Source organism: Anser anser (assembly GCF_964211835.1).
Source record: "Anser anser genome assembly, chromosome: 8".
NCBI classification, from domain to species: domain Eukaryota; kingdom Metazoa; phylum Chordata; class Aves; order Anseriformes; family Anatidae; genus Anser; species Anser anser.
Window position 1 is genome coordinate 14,852,349 of NC_139728.1, and position 27,605 is coordinate 14,879,953.

The 27,605-nt window shown below is 39.3% G+C and overlaps 1 protein-coding gene across 3 annotated transcripts; it reads left to right on the plus strand.

Annotated features, from left to right (window-relative positions):
- The first annotated feature begins 9,544 nt into the window (after positions 1 to 9,544).
- On the plus strand, positions 9,545 to 27,224 carry PDC (phosducin). Of its 3 annotated transcripts, none has more exons than XM_083847136.1 (4): positions 9,545 to 9,580; positions 20,335 to 20,418; positions 22,488 to 22,648; positions 23,332 to 27,224. In XM_083847136.1, the coding sequence occupies exons 2-4, from the start codon at positions 20,358 to 20,360 to the stop codon at positions 23,857 to 23,859; spliced, it is 750 nt and encodes a 249-aa protein (XP_083703262.1). In that variant the 5' UTR covers positions 9,545 to 9,580; positions 20,335 to 20,357; the 3' UTR covers positions 23,860 to 27,224. The 3 variants fall into 3 exon arrangements, with proteins under 3 accessions (XP_083703262.1, XP_083703263.1, XP_083703261.1); XM_083847137.1 differs by lacking the exon at positions 9,545 to 9,580 and adding an exon at positions 19,766 to 20,120; XM_083847135.1 differs by lacking the exon at positions 9,545 to 9,580 and having other exon boundaries at positions 19,770 to 20,418.
- Positions 27,225 to 27,605: the final 381 nt, after the last annotated feature.

Here is a 27,605-nt window from a genome sequence, read left to right on the forward strand (position 1 = left end):
AACTGCTACATAAATGCTAGAAGTTGGGGAAAAATGACAGTGAATTGGAATGTATAATTTTAAATAGAATTGTTATTTAAGTTTCTCAAAACTTTTTTTGTTTGTTTTAAATCAGAGCACAATACATACACAAATCAGACTGGCTGGTGTCAGTGGGCATGTGAACAAGCACTGACTACACTAAGATAAATGAGGTTAAGTATATCAAAAATAATACAGAATTTCATTTGAATGTATTTCCATGCTAGAACAGAAAAAGGATGGCAGACTGGCTTTTCCACTGGCATCTCAGCTGTTCTTTCACCTGATATGATACCACATGAAGCCGGTCACGGAGCAGCTTAGAGCAGCTGGAGCCATCCTGCCTGCTTTGGTAGTGCCCCTGGTTCCCATCAAACCAGCCCAGTGGAGGCTTTTCCTCCTGGGCAATACTCCACTTGGCAGCTATACCAGATACATAGTCACCGTTCCAACTCTCTGCAATTTAAATGTGGAGACATAGGAAAAAATCTACAGGAATGCTTAGCTTTGTCTTCCCATGCAGGAATCACAGTGAGGAATTTTTGCAGGTTCCCAACACACTTACGGTGTTATTTAAGAAAATAACCAACCTTTAATATGAAATAGAGTTTAATCAGTACAGGGAAAACTAACTACGGTTATCCTTCTCTACCGTCTTAATTCTAAGAAAACAGGGATCCTATTTTTCAGTAATTTGCTACTATTCCTTAAGAAACTGGTACCATCTTATTAATTACTCAAGGAATAGCTGAGGTTGGAGTCACCCCTGGAGATCAGCTAGTCCAAGCCCCTGCTCAAGCAGGGTCTGCCAAAGCAGGGTCCCAGGACTGCCCCATTGGGTTTTGAATGCCTCCAAGGATGGAGGCTTTTATATAGAAGCTCTCCAGGCAACCTGTCCCAGTGTTCAACCACCCTCCCAAGTAAAAATAAACATTTTCAGAGGGAATTTCATACGTTTCAGTTTGTGCCCATTGCCTTTTCTCCTTTCACTGGGCAGCACTGAAAAGGTCCTGGCTCCATCTTTGCACCCTTCCATCAGGTTTTCATGAACATTGATATGATCCCTCTAAGCCTTCCCTCCTGCAGGCTGAACCTGTGCTCTCAGCTTCTTCATACAACCAATCCCTTAGTCATCTTTCTGCCCCTTTTCTGTACTCACTCCACTAAGTTCACATCTATCCTGCCCTGGGGAGCCCAGGACTGGCCACAGCACTCCACATGTGCCTCACCAGTGATGAGATAAGTGACACTGGCCTCACAATGACATCAGCCAGCTCCTTCGGCACTCGTGGGTGTACCCTCTCATGTCCTGTAGACTTCCATCCAATTTCTTTAAATGTTCCCTAATCTGATCCTCCATCACTGCAAGGAGGAGGAGTCTTCCCTGTGCCAGACTTTCTGGGCTCAGGGACCTAGGGTTCCTCCTAATTAGAGCTCAGTTCTTCATAAAACTTTCAGTTTTATAAAAGTTCCAGGTGGATAAAAGCAAAATCAAAAACTGACTAAAAGTTGGTCAGTACTTTATCTCTAACATTAGTCACAAATCACACAATATTAAAGTTAACCTGAGCTATCAGACGGCCTCTCCAGAAACTCCTTCAGAGCCAGGTTTCTGAAAGCTCCCCACATCCTAAGTCCTGCTCACTCTGCAAATAGAGCAGTAAACCCCACATCGCACCTCTGTAGCATGTTCTCTCTGCACATATTTTGCTTATTACCAAGTGAATTTTGCTTATTTTGGTGCAACAAATTAATTACTTCCATACTGTTGCATAGGCGCTTTGAATGAGCTGAAAGCAGCTGAGGCCTTCATACAATTGTTGCTCTCTCAGAACAATTTACAGACTGTGGGCTTAAAGAAAAAGAGGGCAGTTAAAAAAGGAGGAGGAGGCAGATAGTGCTGTGGAAAAGCACGAGAGCGCATATGGCTTGGATGGTGGGGAAGGAACTGGAGGGGGAAAGGCAGTGGCGTGGGGCCTGCTTGGAGCTGATGGACTGAAACTTTCCTGACCATTAAAGAAATTCAGTTCGCATTAATTTTTTGGATTAGCTTTATCCAAGCAGAAGTTATGGAACTTACAGAGGGGTAAGCCTGCCAGCTAATTCAGGGTACAGTTTGGGAGGAAGAACTCTCAACAAAAATGCTCCATGTGATAGAGCAAAACAGCTCAAAACACAGCAGTTTCCACTCTCTGACAGGACATTGATGGCAGCACTTCCCCAGTCCCCTACCTGCTTTGTGACCTCCAAAGGTGCCCAAGAGCACAAACATAGCAGCCCAAGCTATGTGCTCTGTGCACAGAAGCAACCCAAAGCCAGGTACTGCAGAGCACAGCAAAGCTTGTGCATGGTGCTGTAGGCCTTGTTCTTTCAAATGTAGTTCACAGGGTTTCTCTGAACTTAGTGTATTATTACAATATACTTTCAAACAGAGTAATATATGAATATACTTAGCATTGACCGAGTAGAGCTTGGCAGGTGATAGCCTGCTGGATATCTGGGTGCTACAGTTCTCCTTTACTGCATAAAAAAAGTGAGACATGAGCTCAAGGGGTGCAGGACGACTCGCAGGTAAGGTGCAGGTAAGGTACTGCACTGTGCTCAGCTCACTTCCGCGCTGCCCAGCCAGGTGCTTCCAGGAGACACCTGGGCATGGACATGGAAGTCAGGGTCCCTGTCCCTTCCCAGCTCTCTGCTGCTGTCACTACTTGTCCATATTTCAACAGGGCCCCACTCCTTAAGCTTGTCTGAGCAGCACTGTGGGCGAGAACTGGACCTTCTTGGTTGCAAGACCTCCAATTATGAGAAAAAGCCGCAGTCACAAAATGTTTAAACACAAGTCTTCTACTGAAAGCTGCTCCAAATTTAACTGTTTCTTACAGCCACATAAGACACTATATTTACAGTTTTCCACAGAGTAAACATCTCTCTCCCTCTTCTTTCGTATATTTTTTAAATTCATGAGTGGATGGGTATGACTGGGCTGTTCAATTAATTATTAGCATGATTTCCAGAATTAGTTTTATGCTTTTCTTTAAACAGGAGTCCTATCACAATTCAGAAGTCTTTAAAAGGCAATCAGGGTTGTAATGGCAGCTTTCCTGTATGCAGCAATGGGTTATCATACTGTGCTTATAATCTATCTCTACATCTTGACCATTTTCAAGACACCTTGCTCTGTAATACCAAGGTGCCCATCTGTATCTCTTCTTTAGGCTCAGTTGTTTTTCTCCCTTCCCAATAATATCTATGCACTAAATCCTTTAAATCTCTACCCAGCCTGCAACTTCATTGGCTCAAACTAATGAACAGAATTTTCTAATTCCCTTATGATAATCCTATTATCTGTCCAAAGCTATTTCTGCAAGGGTCATCATTATACAGAGACGTAAATCTGAGACCAGGTCTATCTATGTTCAGTTGTAATCCAGCTCCCCTCCTGGAAACCATCAAGGGCATTTGTCAACGCTTGAAAAAAGTGGAGCTGAGCGACTGAACATCTCAGGTAGAGTGATTTGTATGTTGATTGCCTTTCAAGTTTTACTTTAGGAGAGGAATAAAATATGGTTTTTGAAGTTTGCCAGAGCTGCAGACATTTATTAGTAACATATTAAACATTCTAGCAGTTAAGTTTCACTGATATGGTCTGTCAGAAAACCTCACCTTTGGCATCAGACTGAAATGTAACTGAGATAAAAACTAACGCCAGATTTTCAGTTATGCATCTGGCAGGCTGTTTTGAATAAGGTGAGAATAAAAAGCTACAAGAGCTGTCATTATTCATGCTTTAAATAAATGCAGGCTTTACTCTAGTTTTATAGTGAAAGGTGCATTGCTCCAGGTGGGGGTAATTTTGGCAAAGAGGAAATGCATTAGAAATCTGACCCCTGAGCTGCTGACGGCATCCAGACTATTGGAACTGACACCTATGTCTAATTTAACAGAGCTTTCATATTCATTGCATGGAATCCTCTCTCTGTTTATTTGATTTTGTCATAGGTTACAAAAAAGCAATTTGGTTTGAATGAAATCAATCTTTGAATATTAACCTATATATAAGAATGTGCAAAAGAATATAAACATGACATTTCTATCACCTGTGCTTGGATTGAGTTTTACACACTGGTGAAAGGTGAGTGAAGGGCTCAAATGTTTGGGATAATCCACACGATATTTTCACATCAAAATGTTCGAATCTGGGTTCCTCATTTTCACAACCTCCAGGATACTCTAAATTCTAACTTTAGAATAAATCCTCCTTAATCAAGTATCTAATTTCAGGCTCAGAATTGTTTTGTTGCCAAAGAGCATTTTGTTAAATATAAATATTGACGTAAAAGAATTTTAAAAATGCATTGGGTAAGAATGTAGATGGTATAGCAGCATTAATTTTAGGCAGGTTGCAAGTATGTAACTAAAGGTATAAATGACCTGTTACATGAAAATACCTCCCTGTCAAGGATGCTGAGCCTACCTACATTGAGGCCACTGTCACTGACCTCAATGGAAAAATGTCAGGTTCACAACTCAGTGATGATGCAGAGACTGCTCCACTTACAGATTAGTATTTTGCTGTTTTCAATGGCACATCTTTGTCATTTGTACTCAGACTTGGATTTGGTAATGGACTTAACAAGAAAGGATATATTTTATATGCATGTCAATCCTCACAAAATCACTATAACAAGCGCAAACAGAAAACTTAGTATATATAACAGTTCATTATGTCCCCATTTTTTGATACTCTACAGCTGAGAACCCCAGAAGATGAGCAGTTGTGATTTGTATGCTAAGTGGTCAAGAAACCTCAGGGCAAAATCACATTTTGGATTCTTGTTTCCCATCTGCTTACACAAGCAATATGATCTTCACAATCAACAGCTTTAAAAGCTCTGTGAAAGTACTTGAAAAAATTTTGACAGGAGAGAACAGTTTGAACAGTCATTCTTCTGTGGCTGTTATCTCCCAGATTGTTAGAATTATACATGAATACTTCATCCTGTTTCAAAATGGGATTTTAAGCTGATCTTTGTTATAAATATTAATGTCTAAACCTACCAATTCCAATTGCAGCACAGCTCAAATCACAGGGAAATGCATTAGGGAAAGAAAGATAGTTAAAAAATAATATAACTTGAGAGCAAATTACAGAGCTAAAGATGATTGCTCTACACCAGCGTATGTAACTACTGGATCTCAGTGATAAAGGAAACTCATCACTAGCACCAATGGATCTTGAAACCATCATAAGGTTCTCTGCCTCAGTGTTGTCAAAGAGCATTACTTATTCCTAATTTACAAAGTGCAAAAACCCTACAGATATTTCACAGCTTGAAATTTCTCATGATGCTATCTGTTCATCCATTGTTTTTTTTTTTCCTATTATTAAAGGACATTCCTGCCCCCTCCCAGAACTCAAAAAAAAAAAAAAAAAAAAGAGAGAGAGAGCATCGGTTCAGAAAAAAAAAGGGCCTGACTCCAATACAATCAGAACCCCCACCTCAATGGGGAAATAACTTTCAATAAATATTGCACCAGATACTGGACTGGATTACAGAGATTAGTTCAGTTGTGCAACTAATTGCAGATATATGAGGCTGTATATCACTATATGCAAAGACTTTGCAAATTCAGAATTGTTTTAAATGCAGAAGACAGAAGGACTTATAAAAAAATCTCTGTCAGCCTTAAATTTCCACCCCATTTTACAGACCTATTATCTTCTTAGACCACTTTCAGATAGCCAGTGGTATACAACCAGAATAACAAACTCATATTCCGCAAGCCACCTATGGATAGAAAACCCTCCAAAGACCATACAGCATTCTGGTTAGATACTGGTGAGCAAAGAAAGGAAAGAAAAATCGGGTTACCTCCATGATTTGGTCTGTTTAATGTGGTGACTGGATCCAGCGAACCCAGCTGGAGAGTGCAGTAACTGGCTTTCAGTGCTAACATACATTAAGATACATAATAGACTTCATTTTAGGGTATACAGGTAATCACAGTTAGACTGAATTATAACCTCAGCTCTGAGTTTCCTGAATGAGCAGAAGGATTTAGCTTGAGTCTCAATACAGGGAAATGTTAAACACAAGCTGGAACTGCTATAAATCAACACACAGCACTCCATTATATTGCAATGAGCATACACCACAGCTCTTGCCTTTAAATGTTAATGCTCAATGCATACTCAGTTGAGCTGAGAGCTGGAGAGGAATTCTCACAATCAGCATTTAGATACAGAGCAATTCCTACTCTGCTGCTTACTGGAAAGAAGATATCCAAGAACTATGAGTAGAAGAACGTAAAACAAATGAGCAATGGGGTTTACCCAATGCCATGTATGAGTAGAGCTGGCCAAGGCTAGGGGAATAGCACTTCCTGGGTAAAAGAACAAAAATTGAAACCCAAAGTCGCCCTTTCTATCTACTTCAAAAGTGAAAGACTTTGTGAATTCGTGTCAACTCTTGAATTAAGTCCTTCAAGCTGAAATGAAACAATTCAGTTTTTCATTGGTATTTTCATTTCAAATAGGCATGCAAGATGGGGGCAAGAAGTAGAGGAAGTAGGATAACCCTAAAAAATAACTCTATATACTTGCCTGACATAACAACAGAATCTATCTGATGACCCAGAACCCTTTCCATTGTAACTGCCACAGATAATAGAAGAGAAAGAAGAAAAATACCAGAAACTCCACTGAGCAAATGCCAATTAGTTTTTCTCACTGCATTCAGTCAAAAGAATGGATAGAAACTTTGTGGGAACTGTGATTCCTGCAGAGAGCTACACTGGGTTTTAATGAGCTATCTCAGATGCTCCTAACAAAATACCTACAGCATTACCAATCTCTACATGGTCAAAGCTTCCCCAAGCAATTTTCAAACTACTGCTCTTGTTATCCAAGGCAGCCATCTGAATAAGGCTCTATAAATTGTAAGAGCAGCAGCAACTTCAAAGTAAACTCAACCATGCTAAGTGTCAGGTTCAGGTCTTGTTTTTTCTCAGCCTCACACAGAACTGTTGGACTTGCATAAAGCCAGCTGAAAATGTGTTATTCAAAAGGTTCTTAAGAAATATCATTTAATTGATTTGTTTTTGTAATTGCTTCAGTGTTGATGAGAATTTCCACAAAACCAGTATCTTTGTTTTGAACACATTAAAGTAATAAATTAAAATGGCATCTTAAAATTAAATTGGTTTATAATTGCATATTCTTGCCATTTCACTAATATAACAGTAATTCATAATATGACATCACAGTTAAAATACTCTTAAATGATTCCATTTGTGCAATATCTTAAGGACAGTTGTTTTGCATGGAAGTAAATGTTTTATCTTAATTTGAAATGAAAGCATATCATAATAAAGTCTTGTCACTTTTGACACAAAGGATCAAACAAAGTAATTCCTTTGCTGAGCCCTATCCTTCGTAATTGCTGAAATCCTATTAAAATAGCTGTGCCTTCAGCAGTACTCAAAGATAACCACAGATTACCATTTCTTCTTATAGCAGGGATGCTGTCTGTGCTTAAAGCAGTGAAGATAATAATTATTCCTTTTCACAGAAATCCCTTAAGGAAGGCCTTCAAAACTTTTAAATAAAGCAAACTGAGACTGTTTGCAAAGAAAGAAAGGAATTATGAGATAAGGCCTTGGATCTCACCGATGCCTTCATTACCAATTTTAAGTCCAAACATATCAGTGCTGCTGACTATTAAGTTCTGCAGTGTTGCCCTTTGAAACCTCATGACATGCAAAATTGGACATGGACTTGGAGAAACCTCATTTCTTTCTTGAAAAAAAAAATCCCAGAAGGCAGCATTTGGCAGCAGTTCGTATTCATTCTCATGTATGCTGGATGCAGTCTAGGTTTATTTTTTTATGTATCGCATTTGGTCACAGAGAAGAAGTACATTTGAAAATACAGCCTGGTTTCTAAGACTTAAGCCAAACAGTATGAAGTAAACCATCAGAAAGAGTTAGGAGAAATCAGGCTGTATCAGATGAGGAAATATACTGGCCATTTATCCAAGTTCTAAAAGTGCCTTGGGGATTTCCTCGGTGTCCATGCTACAGCCATGTCCGGGCACCATTTGCTTTCCAGCATGTCTCCCCTCCCAACGAATACAAAATTCTGTTAGCGTTATCCATGCCTGTCTCCTCTCAAGATTAGTTAGCATGAAGTTCTGTATACAAAAATTGAGTTTGTCCAAAAAGGGTTTCAGGCCACTGAACCAAGTCGTCTTGGAGATGTCAGTAATTTTAGAACTTGATTTGAAGGTATTCTTTCACTTAGTATAAATATTGATATGCCACCTAAGACTCTCCTACAATATTTAAAATGGAAGGATTAACATAGATTTGCTGTCAGACAGACCAACATGGTGTTTACTGAATGTTAAATAGTTAAATGAATTATGATTTGATTTTCTTCAGAGATTGTGTTGTAACATTAATAAATGATGCTCTAACAAATTGAACATCCGAAGTGTTCTGTTGGGACAGTTAATGCTGTAGCAATCATTTTTCATTAATTCAATTAACTGACATCATGATAATCTGTCATAATACTATTATGTTTTTTTCTGGTTTATGGTACTCTGTGTTTTTGTATCTGAGCTTACTTTTCCCAAAGGGAAAGTGCTCTATCATGCACTCATAGCTTTAACGCAGGAGAATCTACAATTAGAAACACTTTAAATGCTGAACCTGTCAAAAAACTTTTAGACACCAAACCCACTAGAAAAATATGCTAGGAAATCAGATTTCATTTCTTCTAGGGCTCACAGAACTCCTCGCCTGTCATGCATACGGCACTCTATATGGCTGCTGTTCTATCCACTTCTCGTGTCTGTTGCAGTTAACTCCGAAGCTGCAGAGTTTGGTACCTACAGCAGCTTGTGTTTAACCAAGTGTTATGCTCTGCTGCATAATCACAACTGGAAGGAGATGAAAAAACATCACCAGAACACCTTTAGGACTTCTTGATCTTACATCTTTGATTATATGACCTGCTGCTGCAAAGAGAAGAGGTCAGGACCTGGCTTATTTTATCACTTCAGCCACAACAGCGATGAGACAGAGCTAGTCCCTTTACAGAACGTACCTCAATTCTGCATCAAGTTTCTATAACAGCTGCACCTAACCTCTGAGTAGTGCTGTTGCAGAGTTGGTGGGGGATGTAGCACAAGATGCCCACACACGTTTTATGGCAAAGAACACTCTTTTCAGACACTTGCCATTCACTTCCTATTTTATTCACCAGAAATTCATGCTGTTGAGTACACTGTCAGTTTACCCTTGAAATTAGCAGTGAAAGCTGAAGGAATTCAGACATCTTTGCCCATACCTGGGACTGCGATACTGTTATTTCTTCTGTTTTGCATAAGCAGTTCTTCTTTTCGTATCACGCAGATGATAAGTAATGCTGAACTTGGGCTTTATTCCAAATCCTGTCACTGGGAGGTAAATTGGTATTTGAATACTGTATTGGTGTACACACTGTGCTGCTGTGCAAAAAAGAAGCACCTGAAATGAATCAGAGGCATTCACAGTAAGATCTTTTTCAGATAAGGTTATTTTGTTCCCTTCATTTTCCTTTTCCCCTTTCCCTTCTTTTCCCCCACTTTCCCTAAGCAAATAAGCTTCCTTGTATCTTGTACTTCTTGTTACAACAAGCCATTTTCTTTTGATGTTAATGTTCTATTCTTGTGTTGAGATGCATGTTGGAAACCTTCAAGAAAAAAAAAAAAAAAACCACTACTAGATCACCGCAACAAACAAGACTGGCTTATTACGAGTTGATGCAACTGCAGCCTGACCGTGGGAAAGGGTAAAATATTCAGAATCTCATGATAGAGCTGTGGCAGCCCTTGTGAAAGAGTATTAGGAACAACTAGATCTACACAGAAAATTTGGCTCAGAATTTACACCCCAGTTTCTACATAAATAAATATAAGTCCCAGGAAAAGGACTTACTATGCTGTTTATCTGAGCTATGTTTTTGGAGCAGGACAGGGAAGGCATGTCTTTTAAGTCAACGGCCTTTTCTCCAAATTGTGACTTTTATTTTCATGTTCACAGAAAACCTGTGTAAATGCATTAGTTGTTATAGGAAAACTGGAGGTGTACTTATAGTTTTGGTCTGTAAAGGAAGCACAAAAGTTAATTCTAATCTCCTGCATTTTTACAAGCCACGTGTAAAGTTGTTTACAACTTAGCTGGCGAAAGTTCACTGTTTATAGTTAAGAATAAATCACAGGAGCTGAAGAAAAATATAAAACCTCTGGAATTATACCAATGTTATAAAAGAGCTACACAGGAAAGGAATAAACCAAGAAGCAATGTAAACTCTGTAGAAATTACAGCTCTCCAGGGTTCTCTGTGGCCACATGTTATTGTCTGCTTTGGCTTTCATCTTCTCATTAATAAAAGTAACACGAGGAACGCATTCCTATTACTGCTTTTGTTTCACTCAATTGTAGTTGCCACAGGAATGTCAGGATCATACAGAGGAGATGTTATTCCTGATAATATGAGTAATAAGGCCAGGCAATCCCACCATATACACTGTAAAGTTGCAGCTGGTTGGAATGGGACTTGGACATCCGTCATTTAATCAAATACCTTTTAAAACATTATAACCTTTTTTTTTTATGTAAATAGTCGAGTAAAAATCATGCTGTTGTAATACATCCAACTGGCACAGCCCTACAGCTCAAGAGAGAAAACTTTCTTTCCTCCCACTTAAAATGTGCTGATCTTATTCAAGATTACCTGTGTTCTCCTCAGTGTCTTTTTTGCCTTTTGACAAATCAAGGATATATCACTTTTACATGCAGATCTTCTCATTTAAGATAAATATGAAAATGAATCCCAAAACTAGCAAGTTTCACTTTTTGTTCTGTGAGGGGAAAACATTTCTGCATCCAATACTGGCAGATGTAGCTACTGTGTTAGCATAAATGTTAAGGACAGAAGAAAAATGTTTCTCCATTCTTCTTTCCACATGCCTAAGAAACTTTAGTGGACAGTTGGGAAGAGAGAACAGAACCGTGAACCCAACCTACCTTTAGGTGGTGGCTCTTCCTATATTAATAGAGTGAGTGAAAGCTATTAACGCAGAAAGAGTATCTGCTTAACAATGTAACAGCAAGGAAGATGAGAGGTTCATACCAGCCCAGCCTGATCTGTGTTACACAGCTGGTCTCTTCAGCTTCCTAGAAGGGTCGACAAAACAGAAAGACACCTGAAAAAGGCAGCAGGCTTGTTTTCTGTAAAGCAACCCCACGTGTTGACTAGATCATGTTGAGAAAAAAATGGCTTCCCATTGTTGGTGCCTTAAGTTCATATCTTGTTACACTTGTTTAACAACTTCAACCCTTCTAAAACATGTAGATGTACTTGGTAGAGTCTAAGGATATGTAGCCAGCTTTATTTGTCTACCAAAATGATAAAAAAAAAGGGGGGGGGGGGGGAGGGAAGGGGAATAGAAGAATAGCAAGTACCTCACAACTACAAGCAAGCCCTGTCTGCTTGCTTCTGTCAGTCCTAAAGGAACAATTCCAAGGCAGCAAGCTGCAAGACCCAAGAGCTTCTTAAGAGCACAGGTCAAAGACACATCAAAACCCCGCTCCTTACCAGAGCAGTCTGCTCTGACTTACCTTACCCTAGAATCATCACCACAAGACATATGCAAATCTAATACAGCAACCAAGAATTTAAAAAATACTCCCTGTCAAGAGTGACTGCCCTAGCTTGCCCAAAGCATTAGAAGTTGCACAGGGACACCCAACTGGGGTGAGCAGGTCCAGCTGCAGAGAGAGGTACTAATCCAGTGTTATCAAGCATCAGAACTGGAAGCTAACACAACTTTTCAAATGACGGGAACATGGCAAACAAAATCTTCACACATCTCAGAAGATGTATATTAACAGTCAGAGAAAGCCAGGAATGAGGAATACATGAATTCGAAAGTTGTCATAAACAACCTCTGATAAATTGCCCTATTCTATCAAATCTGACAGTAAAACTGTTTATGTAGACTGCATTTATACTGAGCCTGATGGCTCAGTCAAGCCTGCCTTTTGCAGATAATGATAAGAAACTGCAGATATGAAGAAAGCAAAAACAAGAATGCCTACTGATATACTTTTACAAATACAAGTATACACTTTAAAAACTTTCAACCAAACTAAGAAAGACCAGCAGAATTAAATATTACTGTTTCACAGCCAAACTTATTTTGCTGTTTTCTGCAGGCAATGTTTTGCACATCCAGAGCCCTCATGATGAAACCTTACCCCCAAACAGTTGGTGGATGTTCTCCCAACTTCACAAGTTTTGATTCCCCCAGCCCTCCCTGCAGGGCCCTTTCTTCTTGCCAGAAAGGAGCAGTAAGAGTCCCTTCAAGGTACTTCTTCCTCTAGCTTTTCAATTAACTCCACAATAATTTCATTAAAAAATGGCCATCAACCTTTCTAAACATCTCTCTCTGGTCACTGTCACAGTTACAGCTCTATCATAGGTGATTTTTGACAACTTACTGGGATGAGAGGTACTGCCAAACATCCACCAGGCTTGAAAAAAAAAAAAACTCTCTGTGGCTTTGTGCTATTCAGCAGGCATTTGCTAACCTGCATAAAGCTCCAACCAAGTCTCCCAAGGACATGTCAATTCTAGCAGGTGTACAGATGTTTACTTAGAGTTCAGAAACTAAATACATACTTAAACATCAACTGGAACATCTGTCCTGACTTTCGAAGGACAAATCAGGTCAGGCATTGAGGTTAAACATGGATTGAGGTCTGTGGCCTCAAATATCTGCATTTGAAAATGTTGGCTGCTCTGCTTTTGATGCAAATAGATGTTTTCTTGGCATCCAACCATCCTCCCCTTGTATCCCATTTGATAAAATCCACATTTACTAAAAGCAAGATAAATAAGAGAAAAAATATGCATCACCATACAAACAAATATGTAACTGCACACATTCCAAAAATTCAAACCCTGAGTCAAATCCTGAATTTCAAAAGACATTTACCATTTAATACACAAAACTTAGATGTTTTGTTTGCTTGTTTTAAATCTGGTTAATGTTAACTGTAATTTGACATCATTAAGGTTAATTTTTTATTTTCCTGAAACAACAGAACAAGTCCTGTTTTAAAATGTTTTCATTCTGCCTCTCCATACAAGACACAGTGACACTGTGGTAGAAGTGTTATTTGATGTAAAAGAAGTGGAGCTAGTTCTCCATTTCAGAGTGAAATCCAGAAATAAAATGTTTAAATACTAAAAGGCAATCTGATTTTGCACTTGTATAAGTGAATAACAAAAGAAATTGGCAACCCATAAAACATAATCCATAACATATGAATTATTTCTCATGTATAATTATAGGTCAAATTTTGAAGTACTCTTAAAAAGAAATTAAAAGGAAAAAGTATTTTGTTTATCCTATGGCGTTTAACCTAATACAAAGACATGAAACCAGGGGTGATCACATAAGGAATTTATGGAATTTCCTAATTGGCAAAGCCTTAAAGATAAATGAAACATTGAACTGCATCTATTTGAAATGTTTCCATCTTACAAATAAAGAACAGCATAACTCTCCTAAAGCGGATAGACCAAATAATCCAATCCAGTAACGCTCTCATCCGTCACAGTGATCTGCAGTGAAGCTGACAGCTTTCTGCGTCAACCCGTCCTGGTTTATACTCTCTTCCTATCATAAGACCTATTCTTTAAGCTAATATTGTCCCGTTCCAGCTTTTTGAGATTTCTTTTCCTCTCCAAACACAGTGATCTAATCACTAGGTAATACCCCAGCAAAGTTATCTTCTAGGTAAACCCACAAAACGTTCACCTACCCACCTAAGTCTGCATTCAGAAATCTCAGCAACGCTACGCTGGTGCAAATGGTCAAATGGGGTGACCAAGGTTGTGAACGCTGGCTCTGAAACTGGTGTTTAGCACAACAAATGGGAGTGAGCCACTCACTGCTGAAGGTCACAGGAGCTGCAGGTACTTTGACTAGCAGCTACCTGGTTTGGTGCCCGGCGTCAGTGATCTGCTCTGCATGATTAAAGGCACTTAAGGCTTTCAGTTGCCTCTGCAGTGCTTTGGCAATGGGTCTGAAATTCTGACCTCAGACCTTGACATTGGTTTTGCTTATGTAATGACGTTAATGCCATTTGCAAATCTAAATGCATACATGACCAAGGACTGAATTTTTATTTATTTTTCTAAAAGGGACCAGCTGATGGTACTGATGGTACAATACTCGGTACTGATGGGCTTCACCCTCACCCCTATGTCTCTTATTCAGCAAACATGCGTTTTAGCTAACAGCAAGAACAACACAACATGAACATGGAATGAAAAATCTGTCACAAATGTAGTGACTACAGAGCCACTATAGCAGCGATGCGACAGATCACGTCTGGGTCTGATGCACATATATCCTAACTAACCAAACTGTGCAAACAACCTCAAACACACAAATTGTGTTCATTGGTGCAGATCACACCCTGTGGTGCACACAAAGTGCACTTATTTACTGACAAGGCTTCAATGACATTGATAAGCTTTAGATTAGGCTCCTCAGAAATTTGTCACTGTTGCTAGCACAGAAGGTGCAGGGTCTCGCACGTGAAGGGCTCTTGATTCTGCTATATTGGAAAATTACCTCTACCTACATAGGGGTGGACAACGCCACGTTCCAGTGACTGGGAGCAAGGACTGAACACAGCCTGCAAGAGGAACTTGACATCTCATTACTGGATCACGCAGAACCTACAGGGAGCAGTCCTTCAGATCTCCCAACGCGAGATTTTCACAGCTGTATCTGCATTTCCACAACTCTCTCATGGACAAAGCCCATAGGAAAACACAAGCACCTGCAGGAAAATACACACTGACTTCAGAAACTGAAGTCAGAATAGCTGCTACAGTATTACTTCCAGTCTATCTGGAGTAGTATGTAGACTGACACTTAACATACCATTCAGAGTATCTGACTTCACCTGCTTCTTCCAATTTCTAGCAACCTAAGCATTTAAGTCCATAGCTACTCCTCTTGGCTTGCTTAAGCAACTCTCCATCCTCTTGGTAAGTTCCAAGTTGATCATCAAATGATAGAGGGGACAAGCCTCATGGGGAAGAAATTCCACAAATAGAAAACAGGAAAAAACAGTAGAGAGGAGAGATGTAAATGGGTGCTTGGAGAGAGGGAAATGCTGTTAATATTGAATCACGTTTTCCATGAGGCAGGAGACAACTGGACAATCCGGGTGCACACACTGGCTAGCCAACCACCCACACACAGCTCAATATGAACCTGCAATTGCATCTCACTGACGAAGATGGCTTTGAGACATCGTTTACTTTTCATTCTTCCATTTCCACAAGTCTCTAAATTTCATAGTTCATAGGCAATTTTCCACTGATTGCTGGGGATTAGCATGATGCTGATTTATAACTTTATGTAAACAGAACAGCATTTTGAGTGGGATTTGCACATATGGAGAGCAGCAAATTTGTGCCTAGAGCTTGTTTACATTTTGAGAAAAATATTTCTTGTGTTTACTTATTGGACAACTAGCAAAACTTTTTTTTTAGGAAGCAATTTCTATTTATTGGCTTTGTCCTTTACAGAACACATCTTGCCTTTTACAGTTTGTTTATAGATTTATTTTTTTTTATTTTCCGCTCTCCTGTAACCATAATTTACTACTAAAAGATACTATTTTTGCATTTGCAGCTGCAATATCTTACAAGGATTAAATAATCCATTATTACAAATGCAAAGGTAACATGCTTTCTTGCTGAGCTACGTTGAAATCTCAACATGCGCAGGAATAGTAAAAACAGGAAACTACTCTGTGAAGGTCAAAAATACAAGATATTTTTACTATATAAGTAGGAAGGATTATTTCATACTGGTTAAAAGGAAACACTTTAATAAATGGTCATTTCTGTACTGTAGTAAGACAGGCCTGCCTGGTCTTATCATGAGAAGGATAAGCACCAGCAATATAAATGGCCAGGAACTACATATCCTTGAATGACAGCTCCAAAGCTCACAGAAATTAATTTGTAGCTTCAAGCATATGCTATGGGGTTGGGCTTTGCTTTTGCTGAAGATGTAGCTGTGGAGACATAGAAAGGTCCCAAATACCCTCTAGCAAGAAACGCTACTTTCTGCTTTGTTCACTCAGAAAGTTTGACAGTAAGGCAGGGAAGTAAAGAAGTTATAGAATTGTCAGTCTCCTAAAATATATACGGGAAGTCACCATCCATGTTACAGAGTATGGTCTAAAGCACTGATGATCAGCAGAACTGATTAGGAACTCCCCCCACCCCAGCATTTTTCAAATAAAAACATAAGGAACAGTTTTCAGTTGTCAAAAGCAATGATAAAAATCAATGAAAATGCAATATATCTTCTAAATAAATGCCCCCCTTTCCCAAGATTTTTATATCACTTTATTTGACCATCATCTCAGGATTTTCTGGCTCTCACCATGTGCTCCAACATAGAACAAATATTTAGCAGAAATCCAAGATGGCACATTTCCATGAAAAAAATCAGGTTTAAAGCACAAAACATTTTATATGAGATGGTTGCAACTGGGCAGGGACTTAAGTTCTCCAGTGTGCAAGTCCAACCCTATAAATGCAAATAGGAAAAAGCTTTCTCCAGAAATATATTGTCCTATTACCATCTGATACACACACTTTCTTATAGTTGGTTTTGATGCCTTTCACAGAAGCCTCCATCAAACAGAGGATACTTAACTTGATAGGCTATGCTGTGTCAATTCCTGGATTCCTGAGAGGTTCTGGATACCCTGTGACCCAAAAATAAGAAGCAAAAATGGAGAAGCTAGGTACTTCTGTGGGCTTACAGGATAACATCAATCTAAATATTGTAATATAGGATAAGTGAAATTGAGTTCATAGTCTTTATTTCCCACACACAAAGCTACACTGTAGAGTGCATTTGTCAGCTTCTGCTCAGAAATCACTCCTGCATCATCACTGAAAAGCCTGAAGAATTAAACTGTTGCAAAGCAACCCAGAGAGTTTTGAACAGAAGCTGTGTCACTGTGTACAGCTGCACCGAAGAGTGACAAGAGAAGGAATTCCCCAATGGTCATATAATCCTCACCTGTGCCACCCCTTTACAACTAACTGCTGCCTCCAGGCTCTGCAGTCCACCAGGCTGTACGGCTGACTCAGGTTTAATAGCACTGTGCTAACAGATGACCTTACATTTCTGAAAGACAGTAGAGTCAGACAACTAATTAGGGTCCACTGGCAGATGGGAGTGTGAACGCACACTGGTCCATCCATGGGGTTGCATGATGTAGTCACTCCTCGGAAAGCTGCTGACACATTCAGAAGACAGCTTTAGTTGCCCCTGCTCCCATGCACACCAGAGCTCGGTGCACCTACACAGCAGGGGAAGTTGCAACTTCAGGTCCAAGGCACCTTGTGCTGGGTCGTAACAAACTGTTCTTTTACACAACCTGCTTTACTATCTCAGCATTAGGCTGACTGCATGGTTTTAAAACTTTGCACAAGTAACGGCTGGACATATTTTCTACCTGGAGGCACTTACACAACATGCTCCAGACCTGGTAGCACCCAAATACCCAAATATTAGGGATTTATTTTTTTCTTTGGAAAATGCTGTATGATTGTCTCATTACACAGAAAGAAGGAAGGAAGGAAGGAAGGAAGGAAGGAAGGAAGGAAGGAAGGAAGGAAGGAAGGAAGGAAGGAAGGAAGGAAGGAAGGAAGGAAGGAAGACCACATCTATATCCTTCACTAGGACATAGGAGAATCTCCAACCCTCATTAGGGTAGGAAATCGCCCACACAAAACAGTAAATGCAACAGCTTACGCCTTTTTTCACTGTGCTTCTTTGGATGGAAGAGTATGTATAGAGGAGAGCCAACTCATGCTATTAGCTGAGCTTCCCACGGATCACCTTGCAGTTACATGTTCATGTGCCCTTATCCTCAGGTGTCTAATTGGGAAACACCTGGCTTGGACAACCCAGTGCCCGCAGCGCTGAGCTAAAAACTATAAATATTTATAACTCCACTGAGAGGAACAGAGAACAATTTGCGTGACTTGCTCCAGGCTCACAGACTGACTCAGCTGAGGGCCAGGATTAAATCTGAGGAGTTCCCCACTCCCAGGCCTATGGTCAGCTTACTGGTCTGTGTATTGCCAAGATTATTGCCTCATGTCACACTTCAGAACAGTGGTGAAATGCAACGTTGTGTTATTATGAGTCACCTAATCTTTTCAGATTTATTAGGTACAACAGATCAGTAACACAAATTTTAAAGAGGGTTTTCATTCATTAAGCAATCAGTTTCCATCATTAATGTTCACCTAAACTGTGGCCAGTTTTCTGGTTCAAGCCTGCAACAGACTGCTTAGCATCATATCCTGTGTTTTTAGTGTTTTTCAGGGCTAAAAGATATGAAAAAGCAAAGCATACAGAGAATTAATCCTTCTCTTTCCCCATGAACTAAAAAACAATCCTCAGCATCAGCACACAGTAGAGTTTTCTGTAGACACCAGTGTAAATGATGGGAATGCCCTACAAGGCCCAGCTTATCCATGTAGCAGTATATCACTGACATGACAATTTTTACTTTTGCACATGTGAAAAGGGATTAGCTCCATATTTCTATTTCAGAATTGACTGAATAGCAATTGACGCAGTAATTGGGATCTATATTATCTATAGTTATCTACAGATAGAATTTCTACCAATTCATTACCTATTTTTATCCAAAACTAATTTGCAAGACTTCCCACAAGTTTGATTAGTTGCCACCAATATAGGTATGGAATGACATATCCATGTTTACTAATTAGAATTAGTCCCAATACACACAAGCATCAGATTCTTTGTGCCTTGCTCAGCCATTATTCCTCTTCATCCCTTGATGCTGATAGGTAAAAAATGAAGGTCCATTTCCTCTTGTGTATACATACTACAACACTGAAGTCATACAGGTCTAACTCACCACCAACTTTTAAACATGACATTCACAGCATAATAACATCTAAGTATTTGCTTCAAGATAGGATTTGCCATGAAGTCAAATAAATCCTAACATCTGAACACCTAAAGCTAAAAACTAGTCTAAGCTGAATGGAAGTACTCAGATTTTCTACCTTAAGACTCCTGTGGACAGTGACACTTCGTGAAATTATAATTAAAAATTTAAACTAAAAAGGAAACTTCTGATTGACATGTAATGCGAGAAAAGACTCATTACTAGGTGGTGGCTGAGCTCATACAGAGGAATATGTAGGATACCAAACATGGATTTGAAGTATCAGTACTTTTCTCTCCCAGTATATACTTCTGACATAGGAAATTGATCTGCTTGTGAAAGTTGCAGGACCTCAAGAACTTTCATGGTGCAGCAGAACATCAGCCTGACCAGCTGAGTTTGAGACCAAACGCTCTGGTCAAATCCTGCTGCTTTGTAATGCTCTGGCATTACACAAAACTCAGCTTATCTTCTGAATTCTTCACACACAGAAACCTCTCTCTTCCCTTAAAGATCAGTGGTTCTACTTCACCCATCAAAAACTTCATTATAAATGACAGAAAAAGGATGTTACTTGAGCACTGCTGTATCACAGTATCCCCTGGGTGGGGACTGGCTCCTGGGGTTGCCTTTTTATAGAACAGGTGGAAGAAGAAAATGATTTATAATCCCTACATTTTTTTTTCAGTTTTGTAATAAATAAATAAATAAAACCAGTTCAAGCAGTCTAGCTCCAGGATATTCAGAGGTTCTTTGCCCAACAAGTACAAATACTCAGCTCCATCCTCCGTATGAGAAATGAGCTATTTGGGCATTCCTTAAAAATAGACACACATGCAGGACTTGGACAATACGTTCCCACTTTCATGGGGAAACCATTCCCCTTGCACAAAGCTTTACTAGCACTATTTCTATGCTGTGTTCAGAACACTAAGTTCTGAATATTCTCTGATGACTGAGAAGAAACAGTAGAATGAAGAAACCCTTGCACAGGCATTTTCAGTAAGGGTTTGGCCAGAGATCTTTAAGAAGAGATTGACATATCATCCTAATTGCTTTTTACAAGCTGCTGAGAAGCTCTACAATTATCACGTGTTTTGATCTTCGCTGATACCTAACTGCTACAGAAAATTACACACTGCACAGTATCCTGCTGTAAGGATACCTATTTCCTTTTCCATCCTGTTATTAATTGCTTTCCTTTTTGAACCTGCAGCATCTCCTGGGCCAGTGACCAAAATGGAAGAAAATGCAAACACTAGCTTGGAAGAAGATTTTGAAGGACAAGCTACACACACAGGCAAGAAAACTGACTATACTTGTTTTCTAAAAGAAAGCTAAACTGTCTCTGCTCACTGGGAAAGCCTAGAATCCCGGTATATTCACTGGTTTGCCAAAATCCTTGCATAGAAATGTATGCTGCAAATCCAGTGAGAATATTCGCCAATTTCTTCTCTCTAGTGACCAGCGATAGGACCCGAGGGAATGGTGTCAAGCTGCGACAGGGGAGGTTCGGGTTAGATATCAGGAAAAGGTTCTTCACCGAGAGGGTGGTCACGCGCTGGAACAGGCTCCCCAGGGACACAGTCATGGCACCAAGCCTGTCGGAGTTTAAGAAGTGTTTGGACTGTGCTCTTAGTCAAATGGTCTGAATTTTTGGGTAGACCTGTATGGTGCCAGGAGTTGGACTCGATGATCCTTGTGGGTCTCTTCCAACTTGGGATATTCTATGACTCTATGATATTTTGGATTAAGTGATGCCTCTCATAGAAGGGCAGGTAACATCAAACTGATTTTGACACCGATCCTCCTTGTACTCCAAATAAATGACAAATTCAGACACCTGAGGACAGCAACTGCCCAATGCCAACCTTATTAGTTTATTGTTTCAGTCACAAACAAAATGGCTTCTTCTTTGGGGGGGAATGAGGCGGGAGTGGGAACAAGAATCACAATGCACTAGAATTAGGTTACAAGGTTTCACTTTAAAAAAAAAAATCCTTCTTATGGAAGGAACATTCAGTGTTAAAAATATATCTATAAATCCTTTTGGCAAATACAGCATAGCATTTAAAAGCTTTAAAAGCATCCTTGCTCAGACCACAATTCTTTTTAAACCAGCCCTCAATCGTCATGAATTTTTATGAGTACTCACATTGTACTCAGTTCTACAGTTATCACTTCATCCTATCACCCTAACAGGTAACTGTATGCTTTAAGACAATCATCCCTCTCTGTGCTCCAACAGCTTCTTTTTCTTGTGCTGTAACTCTTGTACCTCTTATAACAACTGTTTTTAGGGTTCTTTCCCAAGTTTCCCAAGCAGCCTTGCTGCTGTTGGCTAAGATTTTTTTTTTCCTCCTCCAGAGACCTAAACGTAGGCACAACATCCACGCTTAGGCTTCTAAATAATTTGGAAAATCAGGTCACTGTATACTTAAATCATTATTACTATGCCAAGACTTTCAGGTTAATTCCTGTCTTGGAATCTTATTTGCAAAAGATAATTCACCTTCCCTTTCCACCTAGGGGTGTAGTGCTTTTAGCTGTCTCTTTGAGATGTTGAAATTTAATCCAAAACAGACTCGTAGCAACTGGCAGCAGTACTCTCCTCTCTCTCATGAGAGGGTGAGCTTCTTACCTAGCCTTTTCTAAATCCTCCATTCACCTCTGAAAACACTGAAATACTCCTTGTTTTTGCTTTATAATCTAAGGTGCAGATTTAAATGTTTTGTTTTGAAAAACAACACTGGAATTTTGAGCTGGAAATGTCTTCCCCCACCCCCCTCAAAAAAATTTAGCCAATCAGTCAGCTCCAAAGAGCAAGATCTGCATTACAATCAGAATTATCATACCAATGCCTTACAGGTTACTCTTCAAGGGGAACTGATATAGCTTTAAAAAAATAAATAAAATCTTGAGTGTCCTATGTTCTTAGCTTTACTATCAACATCCACTCCTTATGCATGGTATGTATTCAAAGACCCTGGTCATAAAGATGGACAAATGTACAGTTACAAAACATTGGCCTTCGCCAAGACACCAATTTTAACAGGCTTCCACTTTGCCATTAACTATTCATGTAGTTCACCAAAATCCTTTTATAGGTACATGACATGTACCAGACGACCGAAGTGATGCAGGTTAGAAATAAAACTTTTTTTTTTGGGGGGGGGAGGGGGGGGGGTTGGGGCGGCAGTCCATGTAACACATTGGTTCCAAAACTCTGGCTTTCAGCACTCCTGGAGAGCACTCTGAAATGAAAAGGGGTGGATAAATTGCAGCACAGAAGGACAAGCCAACAACGGGCAGGAACTTAAGACAGATTCTCGTTGCAGCCAGTTTTTCATTTAACTTCTTCTCTCTCAGGGCCCAAAGGTGTGATCAATGACTGGAGAAAGTTTAAATTAGAAAGCGAAGACAGAGACTCCTTACCCTTGAGCAAGAAAGAAATTCTTCGACAAATGTCTTCACCACACAGGTCTTTCAGTAAAGATGATAAAGACACCAGAGATAGATTCTGTCGTAAGGTAAGAGGGAAAAAAAAAAAAGCAAAATAAATACATTTTGATTCCATATAAAATGCATAAGTCTATAAACATGAAAATCCTGAATTTGCCAGACTCAATTCCTTGGCAGTTTGGGAGAGGTCTTGTCATATGGACAGAACAAATCAGAACTACTGACAGTAATTTTACTTGGTATTTATAATGTAAATTTAATATAAAACATCCTCTTGGGCACAGATTATACTACTAACACTAAGTGGCATGCAGCTACATAGTGTCATTGAAGAACAAGAGTATATCCAAAGAATGAAGACTTGCTTACTGTGAAAATAGCAACACCTGACCTAAAATACAGATCCAACTGTCTACCTAGTCCTCTCTCCAGCAGGGACTAACTTCTGTAAAATAAGCAGAATACTTCACAACAACATACCTCACAATCCTGCGAGTTTGACCTTTCATGCTCCCTTCCCTGCCTCAATGGTCAACACTTGGTTAAGGAAATTGAAAGTTTTTTTAATGTGCTTAAAAACCTTGATATGTGATCTTCCTGCCCGTCTCAAGGGACAATAAAGAAACACTAAGATTTTGTTCTTCTTGATAAGCTTTCTATGCAGCATTCTTTAGACAGCAACTTATTCTTTTCCTGTTTGAGTGTCAACAAATGACCACTGATTTATATAGCATTCTCTCAATATTCACAGATGAGTATGCAAGAGTATGAATTAATTCAAGATGACAAAGAAGATGAAAGCTGCCTACAAAAATACCGCAAACGCTGTATGCAGGATATGCACCAGAGGCTAAGTTTTGGGCCTAAATATGGTTATCTGTGTGAGCTGCAAAACGGAGAACAGTTCCTGGAAGCCATTGAAAAAGAACGGAAGACTACCACCGTCATCGTCCACATTTATGAAGACGGCATCAAGGGCTGTGACGCTCTGAACAGCAGCTTAACCTGCCTTGCTGCCGAGTACGCCACTGTGAAGTTCTGCAAGATCAAGGCCTCCAACACTGGGGCTGGAGACCGCTTCTCTGATGAAGTGCTTCCCACCCTGCTCGTCTACAAGGGTGGGGAGCTCCTGAGCAATTTCATTAGCGTTTCTGAACAATTCAACGAGGAATTCTTTGCTGTGGATGTGGAGTCTTTCCTAAATGAGTATGGGTTGCTACCTGAAAGGGAGCTTCCAGCACTGGGAAATGGTAACACTGATGAGCAAGATGTTGAATAATTAGAGAGTCACAATCCTCACTCTCTCCCCTCAGTATGTCGTAAATCCATCTCAGTAACACCCATCTCATTTAGAGAAGGATCTCTTTGCTTCCTAACTTATTTGTAAGATACACATATAAATATTCCTTAACTGTTAGCACGTGAATTTTGCCGAAAACACATACAATAGCCAGTCCTGTACATACTTATTTCTATACCTGCCACAAGCAATAGGAAGAACAGGGGATAACATTGGTGATCTCTAAGAAATCAGGGACACACAAAATTAAGGGCCCAGCCATGCAAAAGACCTACTGCATTTCAACAGGAACAGAACTGACCTACCCCTCTTCACAGAAGAAAAGCCATCCCCGGGCTCTGAAATTATGGAGGGGCCTGGCTCAAAAGATTCACTTCTCCAACCACCTGCAGTAGGAACAAGACCTCATCCAGCAGTTTTAAGGACAAACAATAGCCTGAAGTCCTTGCATTCCTAAATGGCTTAGGTATCTCATAGAACCACAGAATGGTTCGGGTTGGAAGGGCCTTAAAGGTCATCTAATTTCAACCCCCTGCCATGGGCAGGACATTATTTTATGCTTCTGCATTTAACTTTCAGTAATTGTGAAAATATGAAAGTTAGCTCATCGCTTTTATTAACTTTGTCATCCAAACCACTAACACAAACAAATTAGCTGGTAATTTCAGTTTATCATTGCTGTATGTTTTGAACTGTAATATTTAAAATATTTGCAAGTTACTGAAAAAGTATATTGTGCTTATGTAATAACTCTGAATAAAACTTAACATCTCTCAAAACCTGCCATCAGGTGCGTGAAATATGCTTGCAATACATACCCCTAACCTTAAAAATATGGGAAATATTAGTAAACATTTATTCAAAGTTTTAGCTTTAGTGAAAGGGATGCTGCAGAGAACTACAGTTTATAAACCTGTTTGAGGAAGATACATGGTAAATTCACTATAAATTCACTGGTTCTCCCCCTCCCTGTAGGCATAAAGACATCCAGCTCCTCCAGTTCTGATGCAAAACATTAGTAATGTTTCAGTGACTTTCGCACTGTGGCAAATCTGAAGGCTAAACTTTACTTTGAAGACTGAAGTATCTGTATCTTGCTCTGAAGATAAAAATATCTACGTCTTGATCACAGTTTTGCTGATAACATTTGAGATTACCAAACCAAAATCTTAAAAGATGAGTTTTGACACTCAACTGATTCACTTACTGATTTTTATTGGATTTGGTAGTTTCAAATTTTGATCACTTTAGAGCAAGAGCTTCCGGTTCTGCTTCGTGTCAGGATCCCACCATCGAAAAGTCTGAACATGGATCAAGCTGGAATTCAGTGACTAGCATCAAGGAACTATTGCTGCAGTGATACGACTCACATAGCTCAACTTCCATGACCACATTAAAAGCAGGCTCCTGATTACTCTTTTAAACATATTTTTTTTCCTCTACTTTTCCTTTGCATGGAAAATTCACAGGATAACCAAAAGTCACACTACTTTCCAAAAGATCCGCACAACAAAATAATAATGCTCTAAACACTTTTGAAAAATATAACCTTGTAAAAAGTTACTGTAGGACTCACCAGAGAGCCTTTTAAACAAAATGATTAAGACCCAACTTATGCCTCATTTTTGAAAAATGACAAAAAATCCATTTTTTCATTTGTCCAATTTTAACGGCCATCAAAATACTACTGACCTGAATTTCTATTTTTGTTTTGCTATGGATTAATGTTTTAATGGAGCATTCAAAACCCCACAGCACTTAAATAAAGCAATATGAAGTTTCATATCTCAGCAACGCAATCTCTTTCAATCTGTAAAGCAATTCATGGTTTCATTTCACCAAGAAGTGTCAAACAGTACCTTCCCAAAATTCCACAATTTCAGTGTTATAAAGTTCTTTTTATACCAATGAATACAAGAGTGATATAGGGTTTTTTTCAGGTGGACGTCCTGATGGAATAAAGCTGGCGCCACTCTCTTCTCTTACAGCAGACCTTTTCCACCTTCAACAAGCATGATGCTTACCCCTCAGCTAAAAGCACCTGCATCTTAGTATTTCATTTGCATCAGCATGTCAAATTTTCAAAAAGCTCCTCTTCACAGGTACACCTAACATTATGAAAATCTCATATTAATATAGCAGGTTATACAAAAAATAACGAATTACCTTCTGTTCATCAGAAAAACAACTAGCTCCCTGAATAGCAGGACATTTGTCCTGCATGAAATGTTTGAAACAGGAGGTATGAAAAGTTTGTCCTCTACACACCAGAAAACCTCCACATAACTGGCTGGAGCTTAACACTCTTGAGAACTCTCCCTCTTTATCAAACTTGGTTCAAAAGTTAGGAGGAGATGCACACCAGCAGTCTAATCACATAAGTCTCATTTCTTTGAGAAACCAGACTGAAAGCAAAAAACCCTTACAAACAATAACCAGCCCAGAAACTACATTAATAGCTAGTTGTAAAAAACAAGCTGACACTCCAATTTAAAAGACAGATTAAGCATGCTTAAGCAGGATTTCCTTCAACCTGTAATTTAAAAAAAAAAAAAAAAGAAAGAAAAAAGAAGAAATGTGACACCAAGCCTCAACAGAACCTCATGACTAAGTTTCATATAAAGCTCTGATCACAGCAGTCATCCCTATTTCTGCAAGAAAAGAAAACACACACACTAGAAACTTAGAAACAAAAAGCAAGACTTCACTCAAATATCATCTTACTGTACAGAAGATTCTTGAATAACAAGTAGTAAATGTTTTAACAAGCACATGGGAGCAGCCTTCCTTCTACCCTAATCTACAGTTATTCTTCTGTTTGACTCAAAGTGGCAGAGACCCTGCACGTCTTCAGGCACACCAACACATACAAAAATGAAGGTGGGGAGCCTAATTATCGGTGGTGTCACTGCTGATCAGACTGAGAGTAGAAGCTCTAGTAGGTGCATGTCAGTTATTGCCATGCTGAAAGATAGCCCTTAGAATTGAAGCTTCTAGATGTAAACACAGCAAAAGAAATACTAATGAATTAAAGGGACAAGCAGAGAGAATAAAGTTTGTTTAAAATACTCCACAACTTCAATTTTAGAACTACATTTAGAGGAGCCAGATTTCCTGACATGGAAGTTCCAACAGCTCCTCTAGACTCTTGCACATTAAAATAAAAACCTGTTTGCAGACATGGATATGAGTTAATTAAGGTGTATTTCAATCACAGTGGGATTTTCACAAATTGAAAGCTTTAGATTGTCTAATCGTCAGGAAATGGATGTGCCTACATAAGACCTGAACAAAAGTTAAATAAGTCAATAAATAGACATTTAGAAGTTTGCTTTTCCTTTTTCTAACACGTACCTTTTAATTTTCCTTAAAATAAATCATTATCTCAGGTTGTCAATGGCCTAACAGTGCAAAGGGGATGGGAAGCAAGAAGACAATGAAATCCCTTCCGTAATTCTTAAACAAGCGAGAACCTGCTTTCTTCTACAACCATTATTTCCTCACAGCAAGATGACTGGAAGGCTCAATCTGTAGATACAAGTCAAATTACTCATTTTTGCTTTGACAGGGTTAAATTGTTTTCTTACTGCACAGATGGTTACAAAATGCAGTCTCCTTTATTAAAGCAGAAAGCTCATCAAGGGCAATTTCTTTCTTTGCCTTCTTTCAACCTCAGACTACAATACTGAACTATCATAGATCCTCGATGCCTAGTAAATTATAAA